At 44.6% G+C, this 25939-nt stretch overlaps 1 protein-coding gene across 1 annotated transcript in view; it reads left to right on the top strand.

The window, feature by feature from the left end:
- The window catches only part of LOC139275146 (palmitoyltransferase ZDHHC20-B-like), a 143717-nt gene that overhangs the window by 20725 nt on the left and 97053 nt on the right, over window positions 1–25939 (top strand). Inside the window, exon 3 of the mRNA XM_070892201.1 lies at window positions 19339–19433. Coding sequence (XP_070748302.1) covers window positions 19339–19433 — 95 coding nt within the window. The remainder of the gene's footprint in view (window positions 1–19338; window positions 19434–25939) is intronic.

The raw sequence follows: 25939 nt of genomic DNA, 5'->3' as shown, positions 1-25939 counted from the left end.
AAGTTTTAAATCCAACAGTAATTATTAAAATTCCAAACAAGCCACAACAACCAGTGAAAGTGTATTTAAGTGGCTGGATTAAATCACTAAACTGAATAATCAGAAGATGGTTAAACCGATTAGAAAATTCACAGGAAAATATAAAGTATACAGGGAATTGCCATTAGGCAGAAAAGATTGTAATTTTGAAAGGGACTACATTTATAAAAATCATCTATAAAAGATGAGTTAAATTGTGACTACCTATTTTGTTTACTTTTGATTTAGACAAGACTTTCTACTTTAAAAATATGCAATAATTAGATCACTGTTGTATTATTCACTTCATTGTGAAAATTTGCTGGAAAACAAGGTATTCTGTGATTTGATGCCCCTTTCAGAGTTTGAAGTCTGGTCTTGGGACTGTGTAAGATTTGAGAGCTGAAATAATGTAGAATAGAAAGACCAAAAAATTTAATACTTTCCTTGATGGGTATTATCCCACTATTTTTCAGTCGGGCAGGTTCACCTATACAGGCCAATTTGTTAGTCCGTACCGACTTCCCTCTGACATCAGGGAAAGTCTGTACAGATATTGGGGAAGATCCTGGCCAGAATGACAGTCGCAAATGTGGACTTAGCTGCATGAGGCTTGAACCTCTGCAGTTCTGTTAAAGTTGTATTCATTACTTGGAGCATATGTTTTGCACTTGTGTATTTGTCATCGTTGCTGAATCCACCCTGAAATCTAAACTGGGCAGAATAGTAGGAAGGGAGCCAGTAGAAGCAGCTCTTTTTTTTTAATACAAATTAACCCACAAACCTTCTGACTAAGAGGCAAGAGAGCCATGGCTAACACCTAAACAAGAGACAAGATGGTATCAGAACTAAGCAGTTCCTGCCCAAAGGGAGGAGGACAGAGGAGTGGAAGTAGAACTGCAATGCTGTACCAAGAGCACAGTATTTCTAGTGCTGACTGAGATCGTGCTTAACTACTCAAATCACGTATTGCTGCATAATTGAGGTCATCTGTCACAAGCAGCTAATAACTTCAGCCCAGAGATTAACTTTCAAATTCCACTTCTGCATCTCCTAGCAATTTGACAGCTCGAGTCAGTAGTTGAGGAGTTGAGGCAAATAGCATAGATGCATTTAAAGGAAGCTAGATAAGTGCATAAGGGAGAAAGGATTAGTAGGATATGCTGACATGATTAGATGAAGTAAATTGGAGGAGGCATTAACATTGGCACAGACCTGTTGGGCTGAAAGTCCGATTTTTGTGCTGTAAAGTTAATTTAAAATGGAGAATGAAGAGGGGCACCGGTGTTCCATGATTCTGTGGCTGCAGAAGCCGCCACAATCTGTCCCTAGTTTTTTTTTGCACTTGTGCTGTTGCTGGGATTCACTCTTGTTTGGCATCCAGTTATTACACTTGCTTTCCGTACTTGAGAACTGTGACCAAAAACCATTGAAAGTACAATCAGTAAGCACAGTAGGCAGGAGCCAAATAAAGTGAGTTCCAGCAACAGAACTACATTAAAATGTAAATACTCTGCAGAAGGCAATGTGAGTTTCGAGATAAAATCCAGGTTCTCAAAGACTGCTGTAGGGTGGTGAAGGAGGGAGTATTGATATCTTTGTGGCAAAATGAATCAAAATCTCCACTGAAACCCCCCTGTCACTTCCTTTTATTACAAGTTACAATTTCTTGCCCAGTTTTCTACTATTAGATACCTTTGTAAATAAAATACAGTATTTGCTAAGTATGATAATACCACAGATAAATACTGCACCAATCTTTATTCTATTACCGATTGACAAATTTGGAGCACCTGGATTGTTTTATGATGCTGAATTGCGATACCAGCTATCCATTGGGCTATGGCTAATAATGCTATTACAGAAGAAGTTGCTCATTGGGTTGCATTTGTTTCTTGTAATCTGTTAGGCTGTCAGTAATCCATTAGTTTGAATTTCTATAATATGGTATTTGTCAATGCTAATTCCTTCAATAATTTCAGACCAGTAAAAATAGAATGGAAGGGCGGTTATTGAAATGAAGGAGCAGATTTTCTAGGTAAATATTCTGCGAAGTATATGAAGTATACTTGAATATAAATATGAGTAATTTTGTGATGTCCCCTCAATAGTATTGATCTACCAAGATCCATAGCTGGGGAGCACTTTGTACAAGGAAGTAGTATGTGATTCCAAAAAAGGTTGGGTTGCAATACCTTTGGTGAAAAGTTTTCTCTTGTTTTCTTCCCTCTGGATCAATACAAATTCTTGAGATAAAATTTTCTAAATCAACTCAATTGTAGTTATAGAAGTAAATTGAATTAAACCTCTACTTAACTGGCTTTTAAAGTTTATTAACTGAAGGTAAACTCTGTTAAGTTGTACACCTCCAGTGATTCTAAAAAGTACTGAATTAACTTTCGGAATGAGTGATCACAGTATGGTTGAATTTGTAATACAGATTGAGGGTGAGGAAGGAGTGTCTCAAACGAGCATACTATGCTTAAAAAAAAAAAAGGGGACTACAGTGGGATAAGGGCAGAGTTGGTTAAAGTAGACTGGAAATACAGACTAAACGGTGGCACAATTGAGGAACAGTGGAGGACTTTTAAGGAGCTCTTTCATAGTGCTCAACAAAAATATATTCCAGTGAAAAAGAAGGGCGGTAAGAGAAGGGATAACCAGCCGTGGATAACCAAGGAAATAAAGGAGAGTATCAAATTTAAAAAACAATAAAGTGGCCAAGGTTAGTGGGAAACTAGAAGATTGGGAAAATTTTAAACGACAGCAAAGAATGACTAAGAAAGTAATAAAGAAAGGAAAAAGAGATTACGAAAGTAAACTTGCGCAAAACATAAAAACAGATAGTAAAAGCTTTTACCAATTATATAAAATGGAAAAGAGTGAATAAAGTAAATGTTGGTCCCTTAGAAGATGAGAAGGGGGATTTAATAATGGGAAATGTGGAAATGGCTGAGACCGTAAAAAATTATTTTGCTTCGGTCTTCACAGTGGAAGACACAAAAACCATGCCAAAAATTGGTCACAGGAATGTGGGAAGGGAGTACCTTGAGACAATCACTATCATTAGGGGGATAGTGCTGGACAGGCTAATGGGACTCAACGTAGACAAGTCCCCTGGTCCTGATGAAATGCATCCCAGGGTATTAAAAGAGATGGCGGAAGTTATAGCAGATGCATTCGTTATAATCTACCAAAATTCTCTGGACTCTGGGGAGGTACCAGTGGATTGGAAAGCAGCTAATGTAATGCCTCTGTTTAAAAAAGGGGGCAGACAAAAGGCAGTAACTATAGGCCAGTTAGTTTAACATCTGTAGTGGGGAAAATGCTTGAAGCTATCATTAAGGAAGAAATAGCAGGACATCTAGATAGGAATAGTGCAATCAAGCAGACGCAACATGGATTCATGAAGGGGAAATCATGTGTAACTAATTTACTGGAATTTTTTTAGGATATAACGAGCATGGTGGATAGAGGTGTACCGATGGATGTGGTATATTTAGATTTCCAAAAGGCATTCGATAAGGTGCCACACAAAAGGTTACTGCAGAAGATAAAGGTACGCGGAGTCAGAGGAAATGTATTGGCATGGATAGAGAATTGGCTGGCTAACAGAAAGCAGAGAGTCGGGATAAATGGGTCCTTTTTGGGTTGGAAATCGGTGGTTAGTGGTGTGCCACAGGGATCGGTGCTGGGACCACAACTGTTTACAATATACATAGATGTCCTGGAAGAGGGGACAGAGTGTAGTGTAACAAAATTTGCAGATGACACAAAAATTAGTGGGAAAGCGGGTTGTTAGAGGACACAGGCTGCAAAGAGATTTGGATAGGTTAAGCGAATGGGCTAAGGTTTGGCAGATGGAATACAATGTTGGAAAGTGTGAGGTCATCCACCTTGGTGGGGGGGGAGAAACAGTAAAAGATTTGAATGGGGAGAAATTACAACATGCTGCGGTGCAGAGGGACCTGGGGGTCCTTGTGCATGAAACCCAAAAAGTTACTTTGCCGGTGCAGCAGGTAATCAGGAAGGCGAATAGAATGTTGGCCTTCATTGCGAGAGGGATGGAGTACAAAAGCAGGGAGGTCCTGCTGTAACTGTATAGGGTATTGTTGAGGCCGCACCTGGAGTACTGCGTGCAGTTTTGGTCACCTTACTTAAGGAAGGATATACTGGCTTTGGAGGGGGTACAGAGGCGATTCACTTGGCTGATTCCAGAGATGAGGGGGTTACCTTATGATGATAGATTGAGTAGACTGGGTCTTTACTCGTTGGAGTTCAGAAGGATGAGGGGTGATCTTTAAGAAACATTTAAAATAATGAAAGGGATAGACAAGATAGAGGCAGAGAGGTTGTTTCCTCTGGTCGGGGAGATTCGAACTACGGGGCACAGCCTCAAAATACGGGGGAGCCAATTTAAAACCGAGTTGAGAAGGAATTTCTTCTCCCAGAGGGTTGTGAATCTGTGGAATTCTCTGCCCAAGGAAGCAGTTGAGGCTAGCTCATTGAATGTATTCAAATCACAGATAGATAGATAGATAGATAGATTTTTAACCAATAAGGGAATTAAGGGTTATGGGGAGCGGGCCGGTAAATGGAGCTGAGTCCACTGCCAGATCACCCATGATCTTGTTGAATGGCGGAGCAGGCTCGAGGGGCTAGATGGCCTACTCCTGTTCCTAATTCTTATGTTCTTATGTTTGTTCTTTGCTCATTCTAGAGCATACTTTCTCAAGTATTATATAATCTAACTTTTTTGTTTCTATTTACTGATCATTTAAGGCTCACTTAGAAGTAAGTTGCAATGATCACTGCAGCGAGCTATATAGACCCAGAATTTGCAGTCAGAAGTGTACCTCCTTGAGCAGCCCTCCGACCCGCTAAAAATATCCGCACTTGCCTTCAGACTTCGGGTCCTGGGCCTGCATAAAGACTCTCAGTCTTGACAGCATGTCACGCATGCGGGCAGTTCAGAAGCGTCCCTGGGATCATGTGCGTCAGGTCCTCCAATCAGAAAGGAGGATTCCTAATATGCTTATGGAGATTCAGTCTACGAACGGAATCGTTAAATAATTTATGCAATTGGAATAAAAATAAATGTTCCCATTTTCAACTTTAATTAAAAGTCCCTTCAATAAAGTATATACAATAAAAATTTAATTTTTTGAAAAATAATTTTAACCATTTTAATCTGGGCCAAAATCTGCATGCACTAGTTTTAAGTGTGCATGTTTTTTTATTTTAAAATGTTTCATTTAAGGTTAATACTAAACTTTACACTGGTGAAAGATGGCCCTACACCTGCTTTTACTAGATTTAACAGTTTCATGAGCATTTTGGTGGGCAGTGTAGATCTGTCAACCTTGACTGATCGCAATTTCCAGGTTTTCATGTATGCGCAGCTTTTGCAGAAACCCGGAACTTGCGAGGCCTTGTGCGTACACCATCATCTGCACGGCAACATCTGGCCCATGGTCACATATATATTTATATATATATAATTGACATACTAATATTGAAAATAAATTTATTATGCACATTAAAATGTGAAGTACTAAGCCCACTCTGGCTATGGATCCTATCTACTCATCAGTTAGCTTAAATAAAGGAGACTATGAAGGTATGAGGGCAGAGTTTGGTAAAGTGGACTGGGAAAATAGATTAAAGGGTAGGACAGTTGATGAACAGTGGTATACATTTAAGGAGATATTTCACAACTCAAGAAAAATATAATCCAGTGAGGAGGAAAGGGTGTAAGAGAAAAGATAGCCATCCGTGGCTAACTAAAGAAATAAAGGACGGTATCAATTTAAAAACAAGGGCATACAAAATGGCCAAAACTAGTGGGAGGACAGAAGACTGGGAAGCTTTTAAAAGCCCGCAGAGAACGACTTAAAAAATGATTTAAGAAAGGGAAGATAGCCTATGAAAGTAAACTAGCACAAAATATAAAAACAGATAGCAAGAATTTCTATAGGTATATAAAAAGGACAAGAATGGCTAAAGTAAATGTTGGTCCCTTAGAAGACGAGACTGGGGAACTAGTAATGGGGAGCATGGAGATGGCAGAAACTCTGAACAAATATTTTGTATCAGTCTTTACGGTAGAGGACACTAACAATATTTTGACAGTGGATAGTCAAGGTGGGGGGAGGAACTTAACACAATCACAATCACCTAAGGAGGTGGTACTCAGTAAGATAATGGGACTAAAGGCAGATAAATCCCCTGGACCTGATGGCTTGCATCCTAGGGTCTTGAGAGAAGTAGAGGCAGGGATTGTGGATGCATTGGTTGTAATTTACCAAAAATCCCTGGATTCTGGGGAGGTCCCAGCAGAGTGGAAAACTGCAAATGTAACGCCCCTATTTAAAAAAGGAGGCAGACAAAAAGCAGGAAATGATAGACGAGTTAGCCGAACATCTGTGGTTGGGAAAATGGTGGAGTCCATTATTAAAGAAGCAGTAGCAGGACATTTGGATAAGCAAAATTCGGTCAGGTAGAGTCAGCATGGATTTATGAAGGGGAAGTCATGTTTGACAAATTTGCTGGAGTTCTTTGAGGATGGAACGAACAGGGGAAACAGTGGATGTGGTGTATTTGGACTTCCAGAAGGCATTTGACAAGGTGCCACATAAAAGGTTACTGCACAGGATAAAAGTTCATGGGGTTGGGGGTAATAGATTAGCATGGATAGAGCATTGGCTAACTAACAGAGAACGGAGAGTCGTGATAAATGGTTCATTCTCTGGTTGGCAACCAGTAACTAGTGGGGTGCCGCAGGGATCAGTGCTGGGACCCCAACTATTTACAACCTACATTAACGACTTGGAAGAAGGGACTGAGTGTAACGTAGCCAAGTTTGCTGACGATACAAAGATGGGAGGAAAAGCAATGTGTGAGGAGGACACACAAAATCTGCAAAAGGACATAGACAGGCTAAGTGAGTGGGCAAAAATTTGGCAGATGAAGTATAATGTTGGAAAGTGTGAAGTCATGCACTTTGGCAGAAAAATTCAAAGAGCAAGTTGATTTAAATGGAGAAAGATTGCAAAGTGCCACAGTACAGCGGGACCTTTGGGTACTTGAATGCATGAAACACACAAGGATAGTATGCAGGTACAGCTAGTGATCAGGAAGACCAATGGTATTTTGGCCTTTATTGCAAAGGGGACGGAGTATAAAAGCAGGGAAGTCTTGCTGCAGCAAAACAGGGTATTGGTGAGGCCACACCTGGAATACAGCGTGCAGTTTTGATTTCCATATTTATATTCCAAGGATATACTTGCTTTGGTGGCAGTTCCGAGAAGGTTCACTAGGTTGATTCCGGAGATGAGGGAGTTAGAAACATAGAAAATAGGAGCAAGAGTAGGCCATTCAACCCTTCGAGCCTGCACCACCATTCAATAAGATCATGGCTGATCATTCACCTCCGTACCCCTTTCCTGCTTTCTCTCCATACCCCTTGATCCCTTTAGCCATAAGGGCCATATCTAACTCCCTCTTGAATATATCCAATGAACTGGCATCAACAACTCTCTGCGGTAGGGAATTCCACAGGTTAACAACTCTGAGTGAAGAAGTTTCTCCTCATCAGTCCTAAATGGCTTACCCTTTATCCTTAGACTGTGTCCCCTGGCTCTGGACTTCCCCAACATCGGGAACATTCTTCCTGCATCTAACCTGTCCAGTCCCGTCAGAATTTTATATGTTTCTATGAGATCCCCACTCATCCTTCTGAACTCCAGTGAATACAGGCCCAGTCGATCCAGTCTCTCCTCGTATGTCAGTCCTGCCATCCTGGGAATCAGTCTGGTGAACCTTCGCTGCACTCCCTCAATAGCAAGAATGTCCTTCCTCAGATTAGGAGATCAAAACTGAACACAATATTCCAGGTGAGGCCTTGCCAAGGACCTGCACAACTGCAGTAAGACCTCCCTGCTCTTATACTCAAATCCCCTAGCTATGAAGGCCAACATACCATTTGCCGCCTTCACCGCCTGCTGTACCTGCATGCCAGCTTTCAATGATTGATGTACCATGACACCCAGGTCTCGTTGCACGTCCCCTTTTCCTAATCTGCCACCATTCAGATAATATTGTGTCTTTGTGTTTTTGCCCCCAAAATGGATAACCTCACATTTATATTGCATCTGCCATACATTTGCCCACTCACCTAACCTGTCCAAGTCACTCTGCAGCCTCTTAGTGTCCTCCTCACAGCTCACACCGCCACCTAGTTTAGTGTCATCTGCAAACTTGGAGATATTACACTGAATTCCTTCATCCAAATCATTAATGTATATGTAAATAGCTGGGATCCCAGCACTGAGTCCTGCGACACCTCACTAGTCACTGCCTGCCATTCTGAAAAGGATCCGTTTATCCCGATTCTCTGCTTCCTGTCTGCCAACCAGTTCTCTATCCACGTCAGTACATTACCCTCAATACCATGTGCTTTAATTTTGCACACCAATCTCTTATGTGGGACCTTGTCAAAAGCCTTTTGAAAGTCCAAATACACCACATCCACTGGTTCTCCCTTGTCCACTCTACTAATTATATCCTCAAAAAATTCCAGAAGATTTATCAAGCATGATTTCCCTTTCATAAGTCTTTGTTGACTTGGACCGATCCTCTCGCTGCTTTCCAAATGCGCTGTTATTTTATCTTTAATAATTGATTCCAATATTTTCCCTACTACTGATGTCAGGCTAACCGGTCTATAATTACCCGTTTTCACTCCCTCCTTTTTAAAAAAAAAAAAAGTGGTGTTACATTAGCTACCCTCCAGTCCATAGGAACTGATCCAGAGTCGATACTGTTAGAAAATAATCACCAATGTATCCACTATTTCTAGGCCACTTCCTTAAGTACTCTGGGATGCAGGCCCCAGGGATTTATTGGCCTTCAATCCCATCAATTTCCCTAACACAATTTCCCGCCTAATAATGATATCCTTCAGTTCCTCCTCCTCTCTAGACCCTTGGTCCCCAGTACTTCCGGAAGGTTATTTGTGTCTTCCTTCAAAGTATTTGTTCAACTGGTCTGCCATTTCTTTGTTCCCCATTATAAATTCACCTGAATCGGACTGCACTGGACCTACGTTTGTCTTCACTAATCTTTTTTTCTTCACATATCTATAGAAACTTTTGCAGTCAGTTTTTATGTTCCCGGCAAGCTTCCTCTCATACTCTATTTCCCCCCTGCTAATTAAACCCTTTGTCCTCCTCTGCTGAATTCTAAATTGTTTCCAGTCCTCAGGTTTGCTGTTTTGTCTGGCCAATTTATATGCCTCTTCCTTGGATTTGACACTATCCTTGGTTTCCCTTGTTAGCCACGGTTGAGCCACCTTCCCTGTTTTATTTTTACTCCAGACAGGGATGTACAGCTGTTGAAGTTCATCCATGTGATCTTTAAATGTTTGCCATTGCCTATCCACCATCAACCCTCTAAGTATCATTTGCCAGTCTATTCTAGCCAATTCATGCCTCATTCCATCGAAGTTACCTTTCCTTAAGTTCAGGATCCTAGTCTCTGAATTAACTGTGTCACTCTTCATCTTAATAAAGAATTCTACCATATTATGGTCACACTTCCCCAAGGGGCCTCTCACAACAAGATTGCTAATTCGTCCTTTCTCATTACACATCACCCAGTCTAGGATGGCCAGCCCTCCAGTTGGTTCCTCGACATATTGGTCCAGAAAACCATCCCTTATACACTCCAGGAAATTCTCTTCCATCGTATTGCTACCAATTTGGTTAGCCCAATCTATATGTCGATTAAATTCGGCCATGATAACTGCTGTACTTTTATTGCACGCATCCCTAATTTCTTGTTTGATGCTGTCCCCAACCTCTCTACTACGGTTTGGTGGTCTGTATACAACTCCCACTAGCGTTTTCTGCCCTTTGGTATTCTGCAGCTCCACCCGTACAGGTCATCCAAGCTAATGTCCTTCCTTACTATTGTGTTAATTTCCTCTTTTTAACCAGCAACGCTACCCCACCTCTTTTTCCTTTCTGTCCATCCTGCCTGGATGTTGAGTTCCCGGCCTTGGTCACCCTGGAGCCTGCACAGAGCCTTCAGGCTTGTCTTTTTTTAACACACTTTGCCCTTTTAGAATTTTGCTGCAATGTGGTCCTTTTTGATATTTACCTTGGGTTTCTGTGCCCTCCACTTTTACTTTTACTTCTTTCTACCTTTTGCTTCTGCCCCCATTCTACTTCCCTCTGTCTCCCTGCATAGGTTCCCACCCCTCTGCCATATTAGTTTAACTCCTCCCCAACAGCACAAGCAAACACTCCCCCTAGTGCATTGGTTCCGGTCCTGCCCAGATGCAGGCCGTCTGGTTTGTACTGGTCTCACCTCCCCCAGGATCGGTTCCAATGTCCCAGGAATTTGAATCCCTCCCTTCTGCACCGCTCCTCAAGCCACGTATTCATCTGAGCTATCCTGCGATTCCTACTGTGACTAGCACGTGGCACTGGTAGCAATCTTGAGATTACTACCTTTTTGAAGTCCTACTTTTTAATTTAACTCCTAGCTCCCTAAATTCAGCTTGTAGGACCTTATCCTTTTTTTTACCTTTATGCACCACGACAACTGGCTGTTCACTCTTCCCCCTTCAAAATATCCTGCACCCGCTCCGAGACATTCTTGACCTTTGCACCAGGGAGGCAACATACCATCCTGGAGTCTCGATTGTGGCCGCAGAAATGTCTGTCTATTCCCCTTGCAATAGAACCCCCTACCTCTGTAGCTCTCCCACTCTTTCCTGCCCTTCTGTGCAGCAGAGCCACCCATGGTGCCATGGACTTGGCTGCTGCTGCCCTCCCCTGATGAGTCATCCCCTTCAACAGTACCCAAAGCAGTGTATCTATTTGGCAAGGAGGGGACCCCTGCACTACCTTCCTTCCACTGCTCCTCTTGTTGGTTACCTATCCCCTATCTGGCTGTGTACCCTTTACCTGTGGCCAACTCACTAAACCTGCTATTCACAACATCCTCAGCATCGTGGATGCTCCAGAGTAAATCCACCCGCAGCTCCAGTGCCGCAATGTGGTCTGTCAGGTGCTGTAGGTGGATACACTTTCCCCACACGTAGTCGCCAGCGTCCCTGACTTCCCACATAGCACAGGAGGAGCATAACACGAGTTGACTTATGAGGAAAGGTTGAGTAGGTTGGGCCTCTATTCATTGGAATTCAGAAGAATGAGAGGTGATCTTATCGAAACGTATAAGATTATGAGGGGGCTTGACAAGGTGGATGCAGAGAGGATGTTTCCACTGATGGGGGAGACTAGAATTACAGGGCATGATCTTAGACTGAGGGGCTGCCAATTTAAAACAGAGATGAGGAGAAATTTCTTCTGAGGGTTGTGAATCTGTGGAATTCGCTGCCTCAGAACTGTGGAAGTTGGGACATTGAATAAATTTAAGTCAGAAATAGACAGTTTCTTAAACGATAACGGGATAAGGCATTATAGAGCTGAGTCCGTGATCAGCCATGATCTTATTGAATGGCGGAGCAGGCTCGAGAGGCCGTATGGCCTACTCCTGTTCCTATTTCTTATGTTCTTATGATGATTTTATTTCTCAAATTTCCATTTCATAGGGTGCAAAGCACTGATTTATGTTTCTGATATCTTGGTGTTATCGACTACTTTACCTATTCTGTTTAGTATTACACAGTGACATTTGAATTGCCAGATTTTAATTCTGGCATTTGTATCTGTTTCTGGCATGCCAGAATTCCCTGTGTATCAGAAGAAATGGATATGCTAGAGTTGTGTACGTTGCAAAGAAATCTTACACAAGACCAATAATTCAAGTTTATTATAATATGTACAGTGCCAACCTCTCTTTGGATTTTCATATAATGCTGTAGATGTAGCCGGTATAACTCCATTAAAAGCCTTCGGGTTGGCACCTGGGAGTCACTTTCCCCAGACTGCAAAGTGCTTGGTGTTCAGATTTGACTGTTGTCCTACAGTGCTTATTTTTCTGTTTACTTTGATGAAGAACGTTATTCTGAGTACAGTCTGAAAATATAAGATGGAAAAAGAATGATTGTTGCAATTAGCATTTTGAAAAGTTGAGACAAAACTTTCTAGGATGGTTTATAAATAAGGACACAGAGCTCAAGAGCAGAGGAGTAGTAAGTTTGTGCATGGCAATGGTTAGACCACATCCAGAATACTGTGTGCAGTTTCAGATACCACATTGGAGAAAGGACATGAAAGCTATGTAGAATTTTAATGGGGTAAATAAGCAAAGATTATTTCCTCTGTTTGGGGAGTTAGTGATGAGCCAGTCATACAATTTAAAATCCTCGCTGAGTGGTTGAGTGCCTAGTCGGTCTTATTATTCATTATCATGCATTGCTTTCCTCAGTCAAAACCACTTTCTATTCCAAGATAATCCTGAAAACCAAGTCAAGGACGACTCGGGCCTCACATTCTTGGGGCTCGCATTCTCGGGGCTAACTGCCTCCTCAAACATTTCCCCTGCTCTCACCTGGAAAATGAGGTGTGAAGAACTCCAAGATTGAGACATTCTGTGCTGCTGTATCTCCTGCTACTATCCCTTGCTCTCCCCCTTCCTGTGCATCTGACTTCCACCCCCCCCCTTCTTCAGGCAGCATCACTCTCCCTTTCAAAACCTTTGTCATCAACATCTCCCTCTGTCCTCTTCAGCTACCATCTCCTTTCTCACCTCCATTTCCTCGAAGATTGTCACCTCCTAACTTTGAGCCTGACTGTCTCAAAACTCACTGTTGGAATTCCTCCAGGCAAGCTTCACGCCTGCTTATAGCACCAAGTCTACCCTAGCCAAAGCCTTGAGTGACATCCTTTATGACTGTACCATGGCAGGTTATCCTTCCTTGTCTTTTCCTTTTTATCTCCTAATACTTCTGTGAAGCTCCTTGGGACGTTTCACTACGTTAAAGGCGATATATAAATACAATTTGTTGTCGTCATTCTTGACTTCTCCACTACATTAGACACAATCCTCTTTCATTGCCTCTCCTCCACTGTCCACCTTTGTGGAACTGCCATTGCATGGTGTAACTCCTACTTGTCCAAATGCAGCCTGCCTATCTCCAGCAATGGCTTCTAATCCCTCCATAGCCTTGCTCCACTCTATCTCTGCAACTTCCTCCAGCCATATCTCTCTCTCCTCATCCTTCAGTCCTCCAATTCTGACCATTTGTGGATTCCCACCCTCCTCCTTGCTCCACATTGGTGGCAGAACCTTCAATAACCTCAACCTTCTCTCTGGAACCCCTCTGTGCTTCCATCTCTCTTTTTTTTTAAACTTCTGTAAATCCATCTTTTTGACTAAGCTTTCAGTTACAGCCCCCCAGGCTCTCCTTTCATTTACTTATACTACTTTTTTTATTTCTCTTTCTGTAAAACACCTTTGGTCATCTATGTTAAAGGCAATATATAAATGCAAGTCATCGGTAGGAGAAATTTCCTTATACAGAGTTGTTGGAGCATGGAGTACTTTGCCACAGAGAGGAGTTGAGACAGAGGGGCCGAAATTGCCCTCCGCCTCTGACACATAGCAAGATCCCTCCTCTTCACTTAAAGGGGAGGGATGCCGCGAGGCATTCTTGATGCCCACTGGGCCACCAAGGAAGGCTTTGGCCGGGCCAGCGGCCCGAAACCAATGGCCGCCATTGTTGAAACGACTAGAGTCGGTCGACAATTAAAATAAAATAAAACGGAGGCCGCTCGAGTACGTCCTCCCCTTTTAAGGGCACACGTGCCGCCCAGCCACTGGTAGCTTCCCACCGCACGAAGCTGTCAGTGGCACCGACCGGCAGCGGCTGCGCTCCCTTGTGGGGCGGGAAGGGGCCGCCGTGCCCGGTAAGGGGTTGGCGCATGCCTGACAATGGGTCAGTGCCCGTCCTGGGGGCAATTCTGCATGGGTCGGACCATCTGCCTGCCCTCGGTCAGAAATGCCTTACCGGGTAACGGGCCTTAAAGATGGGGCAATTCCCCCCCCCAGAGAATATTATCGGGAAGAAATTGGCCTGGTTTGCAACCCCCCCCCACCGTTGGCGCCTGCGGCGGGCAGTAATGGGGTGGTAAGAGGCTACCTACTGGGCGCAGCGAATTCATCGACATCGAGAACTTCCCTGGCAGTTTTGCGCTAATGCTACCGCCTTGCTCTCTTACACCCCGTAAATCGTGACAACATCTGGTGCGCAGCGCCCCAGATTTGTTATTTTCTTCCACACCCTGCAGCATCGTCAGGCATCAACCATGGCAGCTGGAGAAGGCGTTGTCACCTAGCCTGGCCATTTGGGGACCGATATTTAAAGGCAGTGGTGGTTAGGTAGGGCAAAATGTATTTATCTCCCCAGTCTAGTGCCTCCTGATTTGTTTTAAGTTCGCGATTCCTCAGCCCTGCACTCTCATGGTGCTTGGGGCTGTTATACATGTAGTGCAGATCCCGTGGTCCCACAGAGATAGGATGAAGATTGAATCACACCAACATTGGCCCTTCCCTTTTAAGCGAGGGTAGGAGTCTCAAGACGGCAGCGCTACAGGGAACATTGTTCAGCGTCTACTGCTACCGCCCCTCTCACTCACTTTTGCCCTCTAAGAGAAGTAATAGCACTTGATTTAGCGCTCCATTTCCCTCTTGAAACGCTATAGCGGAAGGTCCTGGGAGTAAAAGTTATTTTTCGCCTAGCGATACTTTTGTGCTCCCTGAAAAGTTACTGCCCCAAATGGGGCGCTAGGCAATTTCTAGCCCTATTTCTTTTCAGGGAAAGTTGGATAATTATTTGAAGCAGAGGGAGGCACAGGTCTATGATCACAGTGCAGTATGATTAATTTTAGATAGCTCTGGTAAAGAGCTGGCACAGTCACAATGTACTGAATGTGGCACTAAGCTGGATGGCAGTGTGAGCTGTGAGGAGGATGCTAAGAGGCTGCAGGGTGACTTGGACAGGTTAGGTGAGTGGGCAAATGCATGGCAAATACAGTATAATATAGATTAATGTGAGGTTATCCACTTTGGTGGCAGAATATCATCTGAATGGTAACAGATTAAGAAAAGGGGAGGTGCAACGAGACCTGGGTGTCATGGTACATCAGTCATTGAAAGTTGGCATGCAGGTACAGCAGGCGGTGAAGAAGGCAAATGACATGTTGGCCTTCATAGCGAGAGGATTTGAGTATAGGAGCAGGGAGGTCTTACTGCAGTTGTACAGAGCCTTGGTGAGGCCACACCTTGAATATTGTGTACAGTTTTAGTCTCCTAATCTGAGGAAGGACATTCTTGCTATTGCGGGAGTGTAGCGAAGGTTCACCAGACTGATTCCTGGGATGGCAGGTCTAACATATGAAGAAAGACTGGATCGACTAGGCTAATATTCAGTGGAATTTAGAAGAATGAGTGGGGATCTCATTTAAACATATAACATTCTGACGGGATTGGACAGGTTAGAAGCAGGAAGAATTTTCCCGATGTTGGGGAAGTCCAGAACCAGGGGTCACAGTCTAAGGGTAAGGAGTAAGCCATTTAGGACCGAGATGAGGAGAAACTTCTTCACCCAGAGAATTGTGAACCTGTGGAATTCTCTACCACAGAAAGTTGTTGAGGCCAGTTCGTTCGATATATTCCAAAGGGAGTTAGATGTGGCCCTTGTGGCTAAAAGGATCAAGGGGTATGGAGACAAAGCAGGAATGGGGTACTAAAGTTGCATGATCAGCCATGATCATATTTGTTATGTATGTATGGAGACCATACCCAAATGTAAGACTTGCCACTAGGGGGCACACCTGTGGGAGACCTAAGGGTCACCTGTGCACCCTGGGGCAAGCAGGTATAAAAGGTGATTCTGCTTCCTCACTCTCTAGAGTCTGAATAAAGAGACCAAGGTCACAACAGTTTGAGCTTGCGATATAGTCCTGTGAATTTATTCTGAACATCATAAATTGGCGACGAGTACAGATCACAAACTTTCATGCGGTAATGGATGCCGCTGGTATTTTGAGAGATTTGTTGAGGGTGATGATTGGGAAGCCTTCATTGAGCACCTCGACCAGTACTTCGTGGCCAATGAATTGGACAAGTCTGAGACGGCGACTAAGCGCAGCGCGATTCTCCTCACCGTATGTGGGTCATCGGTATATGGCCTCCTTAAAATTTTGCTACCACTGGTCAAAATAACAGACAAATCTTACGCAGAGCTGCGTACACTGGCTAAGGAACATCTCAAGCCAAAGGAGAGCATCCTGATGTCCAGGTGCCACTTTTACATGCACCGTCGCTCCAAGGGCCAGAACGCGGCGAGTTTTGTCGGGGCAGTGCGACTATGCAGGATCCTTGGGGGAAATGTTGCGGGACTTTTTCATGCTTGGAATTGGCCACGAGGTCATCCTTCGCAAACTGCTGTCTGTCGAATCCCTAGATCTCAGCAAGGCCATCATGATAGCCCAATCCTTCATATCCACGAGAGATAACACGAAACCGATATCTTCACAGAATCGAAGCTCACCGGCGAGCACCGTGCTCAAAATAATGTTTGCGGCAGGCAGAACAGCACAGTGCAGGGCCCACCCGATTTGCAGAGGCCAGACCTAGGCCTTGAGTGACTGAGTCAGCCGTGGGGCGTGAATGTGTATCTATTAGCATCATGTTGGCGCTGCGGGGGCAGCCATAGAGCTCATCAATGTAGATTCAAGCTCTGTTTGTGCAAGGGCTGTGGCACAATGGGGCACCTCCAGCGAATGTGCAAACGATCTCTGACTCACCACATAGCAAGAGTCAGGAGAGGATGACCGATCCAGCGAGGATCAAGAACGAGCAGGAGAGGCAACTGAACCTGAGGATGAAGAGAAGTATATGAGATACACACCTTCACCACCAAAAGCCCTCCGATAATGTTAAAAGTTGAACTTGACTCCAGTCTCCGTGGAACTAGACACTGGGCGAGTCAATCCATCATGAGCCAGAAGGCTTTTGAGAGTCTGTGGAGCGACGAAGCACAGCGACCCGAGCTGATCTTGATTCAGTCAAAGCTGCACCCCTACACCACTGATGTCAGTTATTGGCAGTGCGGACATCAGAGTATTCCATGAGGGAGCGTGCACGATTTACCACTGTGGATTGTTTCAGGTGATGGGCCAACGCTGCTTGGCAGGAGGTGGATGGGGAAGATTCGATGGAACTGGGAAGACCTCTGCGTACCCTCTCCGGTGAATGAGGCCTCCCTTTCCCAAAGGCTGAGCAAACCTCCACTTCCAGCTGAACCAGGCATCGAAGTGCAGATCCATTTTCAGATCCTCAAGACACAGGCCACTCATCACAACCACGAGGAGGTAAAGTTCAACCGAGCAGCGGTACAGATGCGGTACCCACCACCCGAAGCCGACGACCCCTTTGCGACGCTAGAAGAGGCTCCAGGTCGACCATATGGAGTGGGACTCCGGCCGAAACGATCTGAATGTGTCTTCCCGACGCCAGAGGCAAAATACCTGGGGAGGAAGATCACAGCAGTCGGCGTCCAGGCCATGTGAGGAATGGAGGAATGTGTCGCCCAGCAAGAAAGACGACTGGGTTTGGGGCAAAGGTTAAAGAGGTGGTCGCGGTGAATGCCAGGAACACACCACGCTCAAATAAATTGTGTGCACCATGTAACCCTTGCGAGTGGTCTTTCGAGGCCAATGATTTACCATTGTATGGGGTTGGGGGTACCTTACGACAAGCCAAAGTAGCGGGCGAACACCAACCGGTCGTATATGTATCTAACAAAGTATTCGTAGCAAGTGAGATGTTGCTGCACGGGGTCGGGAGTATTGTGCAGCATGCCAAAGTAGTGGGCGAGCCCCAAACGATTGAACATGTATCAAATAAGTTAAACAAAGCAGCAGCCTGTGTTCACTGAACTAAAGAGACATACCAAAGACCCTTCTGCTCTTGGGAGAGCAGAGGCACCATTATCGATGCGTTGTTTCGAGAATATCCAACACTGTCTGTGCACTGTAACATGATCTGCCACGGGACAGGCACAGAGTGCGGCACCTATGCTCTCGGTTGGCCACCGTTGCCCACCACCGGGGTGGAAACTGCGCAGCCTGCAGACCTACTCGCAGCCGTGGAAGTGCTAGAAAGCGAGGGGTCAACCGTAACGGCCCCCCAGCTTAGGACCTGGATCAGCCAGGATCCCATGTTACCGCCGGCCAAAGGTGAACTGCTAGACGGGATGTGGCAACCTATCCACCAAAGAGACAATTGACCCATCCCAACGTTGCAAAGCAGGGCAGGGCGGCTACACACAGTTGATGGTTCGGGGCCCCCATACTACGGTCCAATGTCCACGGGGACCACTAGGCCTCCCGCCACTACCGAAAGTCTCAAGGCCATTGCAGCCATCCTGGGCTTGCTAGACCCCAGGGTCAGCGCCCAAATCACTAAACCTAGCACCACGCGTGCCATGGTAGACTCCCTACAGACCTGGCTATCCTGGGTGTTACACAATCACCAGACAGAATCTCTCAGAACCGTGCCTTCCACATGCCATCAGCAAAGAATGCACCATAAGTGCATGGCCCCTCCACACGACATCAGAATAAGTGATGTAGACCATTGCCGGGCCCGAGTTGGGCCGCTAGCACCATATTAGCTGAGGGGGGAAATGGAGTGTATGTGATGAAAACGGAGCGTTGGATTGTGAAACCATGTACTAGGCTAACGAGTAAAGCAGTTAGACAAAACCAAACTATGAACGACAGATAACCAGGAACCACTGTGAAGGGACCTGGCCCCCAGCGACCCAATAACACTATCAACTTCGCCATCAACCACAAGGATGAACCCATCATGTCAGGACTTCAACCCAGGGGTGCCAGATCGCCTCAACTTGCACAATAAGACTTTAGGGGGGGAATGATGTTTATGTATGTATGTAGACCGTACCCAAATGTAAGACTTGCCACTAGGGGGCACACCTGTGGGAGATCTAAGGGTCACCTGTGCACCCTGGGGCAAGCAGGTATAAAAGGTGATTCTACTTCCTCACTCTAGAGTCTGAGTAAAGAGATCAAGGTCACAACAGTTTGAGCTTGCGATATGGTCCTGTGAATTTATTCTGAATATAACTATTGAATGGTGGTGCAGGGCCGAATGGCCTACTCCTGCACCTATTTTCTATGTTTCTATGTAAGCTTCTGTGGTTGTAGGATCCTGATTCTAGGATAGATGGACTTCTGGAAAAAAAAAATACATCTCTAACAATAGAGCATTATTTTTGCTCATTTTAAAATGCTCTTTTTTGTCCCTTCTCTGTTTCAGTTGTCTACCTTGTAGTGTTCCATCTATCTTTTGTCATGTTTGTGTGGTCCTATTGGAAGACTATTTTTACACCCCCAGCCAAGCCATCAAAAGAGGTGAGTGCTGCATTGCCTGAGAACATTTGATTTGAGTTCTATGAGTGATTATCATTTAAAAGTTCGAGGAAATGATTATTCTAACACAGTAATTAAAATCATAAGAACATAAGAATTAGGAGCAGAAGTAGGCCATCCAAAGATTCATCATCCTCTGAGTGAAGAAGTTTCTCCTCATCTCCGTCCTAAATGGCCGACCCTTTATTCTGAGACTGTGACCCCTGGTTCTAGACTCCCCAACCAGAGGAAACATCCTCCCTGCATCTACCCTGTCGAGCCCTTTAGAGTTTAAAAGAATGAGAGGTGATCTCATTGAAACATACAACATTCTTCGAGAATATCGACCTAGTCTACTCAATCTCTCTTCATAGGACAACCCCCCCGCCGCCCCCCCCCCCCCCCATCCCAGGAATCCGTCTGGTGAACCTTGAAGTAGGAGCTGGAGTAGGCCATTTGGCCCTTCGCGCCTGCTCTGCCATTCAACAAAATTGTGGCTGATCTTCCAACTCAACTCCACCTTCCCACATATCCCCATATCATTTAATTCCCTTAGTTCCCAAAAGTTATTGACCTATGTTTTGAATATACTCAACAATTGAGCATCCACAGCTCTCTGGGGTAGAGAATTCCAAAGATTCATCACCCTTTGAGTGAAAAAATTTCTCCATCTCAATCCTAAATGGCCAACCTCTTGTTCTAGAATGTGACCCCATGTGCTAGAATCCCCAGCCAAAGGAAACCTTCATTGCACTCCCTCTAAGGCAGGTATGTCTTTCCTTTTGGTAAGGAGACCAGAACAGTACACCGTACTCCAGGTGTGGCCTCACCAATGTCCTGTATAATTGTGGGAAGACTTCTTCATTCTTGTATTCTAATCCCTTTCTATCAGTTTGTTTTATTAAATATGGAGACTGGGAGATTTTCAATAAAATACAACTTTCTGAATTTTCTGGGAGTCAATAAAAATGTCAAGCTGGATCATATTCTAATTCAATATATTAGAGGTTAAATCTGAAATATAACTATTTGTCAATAAGCATTTATTTTCTTTCTGGGTATTCAATAATGATGCATCTTAACAGAAGAGGGTACATTAAATCTAAGGTATTTCCTCTTATTCTCACTTATTTCACCTCCATTAAATTTCACCTCCAATAAATTATGTACAGCTAAGACTTTTAAAGACTTGACAGATTGGGAATATTTTTAATTTATTTTTTGTGCTCTATGTGGCTATAGGTCCAGCCAACAAGTGGCTCCAGAAGGGATTCATACAGATTACCAATTTGTTTTTAGTCCTGGATACTGATCTGGACACATTCAAGCAGAGAGACTTCAGCACTGGCTGAATCCTTCTCTGACCTCAGCTGCTACCTTCCTACTTTCCTAGTTTATACGCCCCTGATTGTGACCATCAGAAAGCATGTTCATCTAAATTTAATCTCAAGACATCACTTTACTGGTTATCAGTTGAGCTTAATTTGAGGATCTAGAATAACCGGTTACTTCTCGTCTCGGAGTAACTTTCAATTAAAAAGATACCATCATGTGGGAGTCTTGATAAACAATATTTTTTACTTGCTTAGACAGATAGTTTGAAGGTAACGTCCAGGCATTCTTAACTTCTCCTTTTTAAAGATTAAATGCAAAGCCAAGATGGCGACAAACAATACTACTGTGTCAACAGGATACAGGTTGAACCTCTCTTATCCGGCACCTTCAGGACCTGGCCTGTGCCGGATAAGAGGATTTGCCGGACGACGCGAGGTCACGCCGACCCTCGACTTACCCAGTCCTAATGACAGCACTCATGGCCCTGACTACCTCCACCATGTTCCGGCTCCAAAACGCCCGCCACGATTCTTCTCCGCGTTGCTTCTCCGCACGATTCTTCTCCACACCTCACAAGATGGCATCCCGACCCGAAAGCTGAAATCTCGGGCACCTCTCGCGATGCTGGTTTGCCGCTGCTGACAATGACATTGTGCAGAAGCCTACTGCGCAGCATTTTGGGTTTAAATTCTTGCCACCTGTCCAATATCATCTATCTGCAAGATTCATTACTGCTTCCAGTACGAAATTAAATAAATTGGGCAACAGTATGCACCTTTTATCTCATTCCAATTGTTGATCTAAAACACATCGTTACGTTTCCTGTCCCACTCGAACGGTACTTGGGGATGTTATAAATGTTTTCCACGTTCTGTGCATGCGCCCCCCCGGGGCCGGGAATGATGCCAGACAAGGGAGTTTGCCGGTTAAAGGAATACTGGATAAGAGAGGTTCAACCTGTATCAGCAAAGCGAATAACAGAAAGGAATGATTACATTTAGGGGTTTAAAAAGACATGGACTGTCTATTATGGTGTTGAGGAATGTATGATTAAGTGAGTGAGTATTTTGCAGAATTGTTTAAACACTCCAGGTAGTTACTCCATCATCAAGAAGAACAGGCGTTGACGACGAGATCCAACACCGACCGCCTCCAGTGCGCCAATACAGCCTTAGGAAAAGAGTGTTTAAAGACCAGGCCCTCAGAACTGTCACCAAACTCATGGTCTACAGGGCTGTAGTAATACCTGCCCTCCTGTATGGCTCAGAAACATGGGCCATGTACAGTAGACACCTCGTCGCTGGAGAAATACCACCAATGATGTCTCTGCAAGATCCTATAAATCCCCTGAGAGGACAGACGCACCAACATTAGCGTCCTCAACCAGACCAACATTAGCGTCCTCAACCAGGCCAACATCCTCAGCATCGAAGCACTGACCACACTTGATCAGCTCCGCTGGGCAGGCCACATAGTTCATATGCCAGACACGAGACTCCCAAAGCAAGCGCTCTACTCTGAACTCCTTCACGGCAAACAAGCCAAAGGTGGGCAGTGGAAACGTTACAAGGACACCCTCAGCCTCCCTGATAAAGTGCAACATCCCCACTGACACCTGGAGGACCCTGGCCAAAGACCGCCATAAGTGGAGGAAGCGCATCCAGGAGGGCACTGAGCACCTCGAGTCTCATCATCGAGAGCGTGCAGAAATCAAGTGCAAGCAGCGGAAACAGTGTGCGGCAAACCAGTCCCACCCTCTCCTACCCTCAATGACTGTCTGTCCCACCTGTGGCAGGGACTGTGGCTCTCGTATTGAACTGTTCATCCACCTAAGGACTCATTCTAAGAGTGGAAGCAAGTCTTCCTCGATTCCGAGGGACTGCCGATGATAATGAGGCAGACTTGATTCCACTCCAAAAGTGAGTTCTCAGATGACTGAACAGTCCAATACAGGAATTACAGTCTCTGTCACCAATGGGACAGACAGTCATTGAAGGAAAGGGTGGGTGGGAGTCAGGTTTGCCGCATGCTCCTTCCGCTGCCTGCGCTTTTTTTCTGCATGCTCTTGGCGACGAGACTCTAGGTGCTCAGCGCCCTCCCGGATGCTCTTCCTCCACTTGGGGCGGTCTTTGGCTCCGGTGTCAAAAAAACATAGAAACATAGAAAATAGGTGCAGGAGTAGGCCATTCGGCCCTTCGAGCCTGCATCACCATTCAAGAAGATCATGGCTGATCATTCCCTCAGTACCCCTTTCCTGCTTTCTCTCCATTCCCCTTGATCCCTTTAGCCATAAGGGCCATATCTAACTCCTCTTGAATATATCCAATGAACTGTCCTTAACAACTCTCTGTGGTAGAGAATTCCACAGGATAACCACTCTCAATGAAAAAGTTTACATAACATAAGAATTAGAAACAGGAGTAGGCCATCTAGCCCCTCGAGCCTGCTCCGCCATTCAAAAAGATCATGGCTGATCTGGCCGTGGACTCAGCTCCACTTACCCGCCCGCTCCCCATACCCCTTAATTCCCTTATTGGTTAAAAATGTATCTATCTGTGATTTGAATACATTCAATGAGCTAGCCTCAACTGCTTCCCTGGGCAGAGAATTCCACAGATTCACAACCCTCTGGGAGAAGAAATTCCTTCTCAACTCGGTTTTAAATTGGCTCCCCCGTATTTTGAGGCTGTGCCCCCTAGTTCTAGTCTCCCCGACCAGTGGAAACAACCTCTCTGCCTCTATCTTGTCTATCCCTTTCATTATTTTAAATGTTTCTATAAGATCACCCCTCATCCTTCTGAACTCCAACGACTAAAGACTCAGTCGACTCAATCTATCCTCATCTCCGGAATCAGCCGAGTGAATCGTCTCTGTACCCCCTCCAAAGCTAGTATATCCTTCCTTAAGTAAGGCGACCAAAACTGCACGCAGTACTCCAGGTGCGGCCTCACCAATACCCTATACAATTGCAGCAGGACCTCCCTGCTTTTGTACTCCATCCCTCTTGCAATGAAGGCCAACATTCCATTCGCCTTCCTGATTACCTGCGAAGTAACTTTTTGGGATTCATGCACAAGGACCCCCAGGTCCCTCTGCACCGCAGCATGTTGTAATTTCTCCCCTTTCAAATAATATTCCCTTTTACTGTTTTTTTTTTCCCCAAGGTTAATGACCTCACATTTTCCTACATTGTATTCCATCTGCCAAACCTTAGCCCATTCGCTTAACCTATTTAAATCTCTTTGCAGTTTCTCTGTGTCCTCTACACAACCCACTTCCCCACTAATCTTTCTGTCATCTGCAAATTTTGTTACACTACACTCTGTCCCCTCCTCCAGGTCATCTATGTATATTGTAAACAGTTGTGGTCCCAGCACCGATCCCTGTGGCACACCACTAACCACCGATTTCCAACCTGAAAAGGACCCATTTATCCCAACTCTCTGCTTTTTTTAGCAGAGGCGTTAAATTAGCTGCTTTCCAATCCACTGGTACCTCCCCAGAGTCCAGAGAATTTTGGTAGATTATAACGAATGCATCTGCTATAACTTCTGCCATCTCTTTTAATACCCTGGGATGCATTTCATCAGGACCAGGGGACTTGTCTACCTTGAGTGCCATTAGCCTGTCCAGCACTACCTCCCTAGTGATAGTGATTGTCTCAAGGTCCTTCCTTCCCACATTCCTGTGACCAGCAATTTTTGGCATGGTTTTTGTGTCTTCCACTGTGAAGACCGAAGCAAAATAATTGTTTAAGGTCTCAGCCATTTCCACATTTCCAATTATTAAATCCCCCTTCTCATCTTCTAAAGGACCAACATTTACTTTAGTCACTCTTTTCCTTTTTATATATCGGTAAAAGCTTTTACTATCTGTTTTTATGTTTTGCGCAAGTTTACTTTCGTAATCTATCTTTCCTTTCTTTATTGCTTTCTTAGTCATACTTTGCTGTCGTTTAAAATTTTCCCAATCTTCTAGTTTCCCACTAACCTTGGCCACCTTATACGCATTGGTTTTTAATTTGATACTCTCCTTTATTTCCTTGGTTATCCACGGCTGGTTATCCCTTCTCTTCCCGCCCTTCTTTTTCACTGGAATATATTTTTGTTGCACACTATGAAAGAACTCCTTAAAAGTCCTCCACTGTTCCTCAATTGTGCCACCGTTTAGTCTATGTTCCCAGTCTACTTTAGCTAACTCTGCCCTCATCCCACTGTCGTCCCCTTTGTTTAAGCATAGTATGCTCGTTTGAGACCCTACTTCCTCACCCTCAATCTGTATTACAAATTCAACCATACTGTGATCACTCATTCCAAGAGGATCTTTTACTAGGAGATCATTTATTATTCCTGTCTCATTACACAGGACCAGATCTAAGATGGCTTGCTCCCTTGTAGGTTCTGTAACATACTGTTCTAAGAAACAATCCCGTATGCATTCTATGAATTCCTCCTCCAGGCTACCCTGTGCGATTTGATTTGACCAATCGATATGTAGGTTAAAATCCCCCATGATTACTGCCATTCCTTTTTCACATGCCTCCATTATTCCCTTGATTATTGCCCGCCCCACTGTGAAGTTATTATTTGGGGGCCTATAAACTATGCTCACCAGTGACTTTTTCCCCTTACTATCTCTAATCTCCACCCACAATGATTCAACATTTTGTTCATTAGAGCCAATATCATCTCTCGCAACTAATATCATCCTTTATTAACAGAGCTACCCCACCTCCTTTCCCTTCTTGTCTATCCTTCCGAATTGTCAGATACCCCTGTATGTTTAATTCCTAGTCTTGGCCACCCTGCAACCACGTTTCTGTAATGGCCACCAAATCATACCCATTTGTAATGATTTGTGCTGTCAACTCATTTACTTTATTTCGAATGCTGCGTGCGTTTAGGTAGAGTGTTTTAATACTAGCTTTTAAACCATGATTTTTAGTTTTGACCCCTACTGCAGCCCCTTTATCTTCATACATATTGTCCCTTCCTATCACCTTGTGGTTTACACTTACCCCAGTGCTACTCTGCTCTGTTGCCTCCTGCCTTTTGCATTCTTTCTTGGGGTCCTGTTCATCTGCGCTCTCACCCACTCTAACTAGCTCAGAGCCCTCTCCTGGGTTCCGAATATTCCTCGCATTTGAGGCACCGAGCTTTTCAGGCTTGCCTTTT

This window comes from Pristiophorus japonicus, chromosome 10 (assembly GCF_044704955.1).
Source record: "Pristiophorus japonicus isolate sPriJap1 chromosome 10, sPriJap1.hap1, whole genome shotgun sequence".
Taxonomy (NCBI): domain Eukaryota; kingdom Metazoa; phylum Chordata; class Chondrichthyes; family Pristiophoridae; genus Pristiophorus; species Pristiophorus japonicus.
The sequence above is the reverse complement of the archived record's forward strand: the minus strand, read 5'-3'. Positions and strand labels throughout refer to the sequence as shown.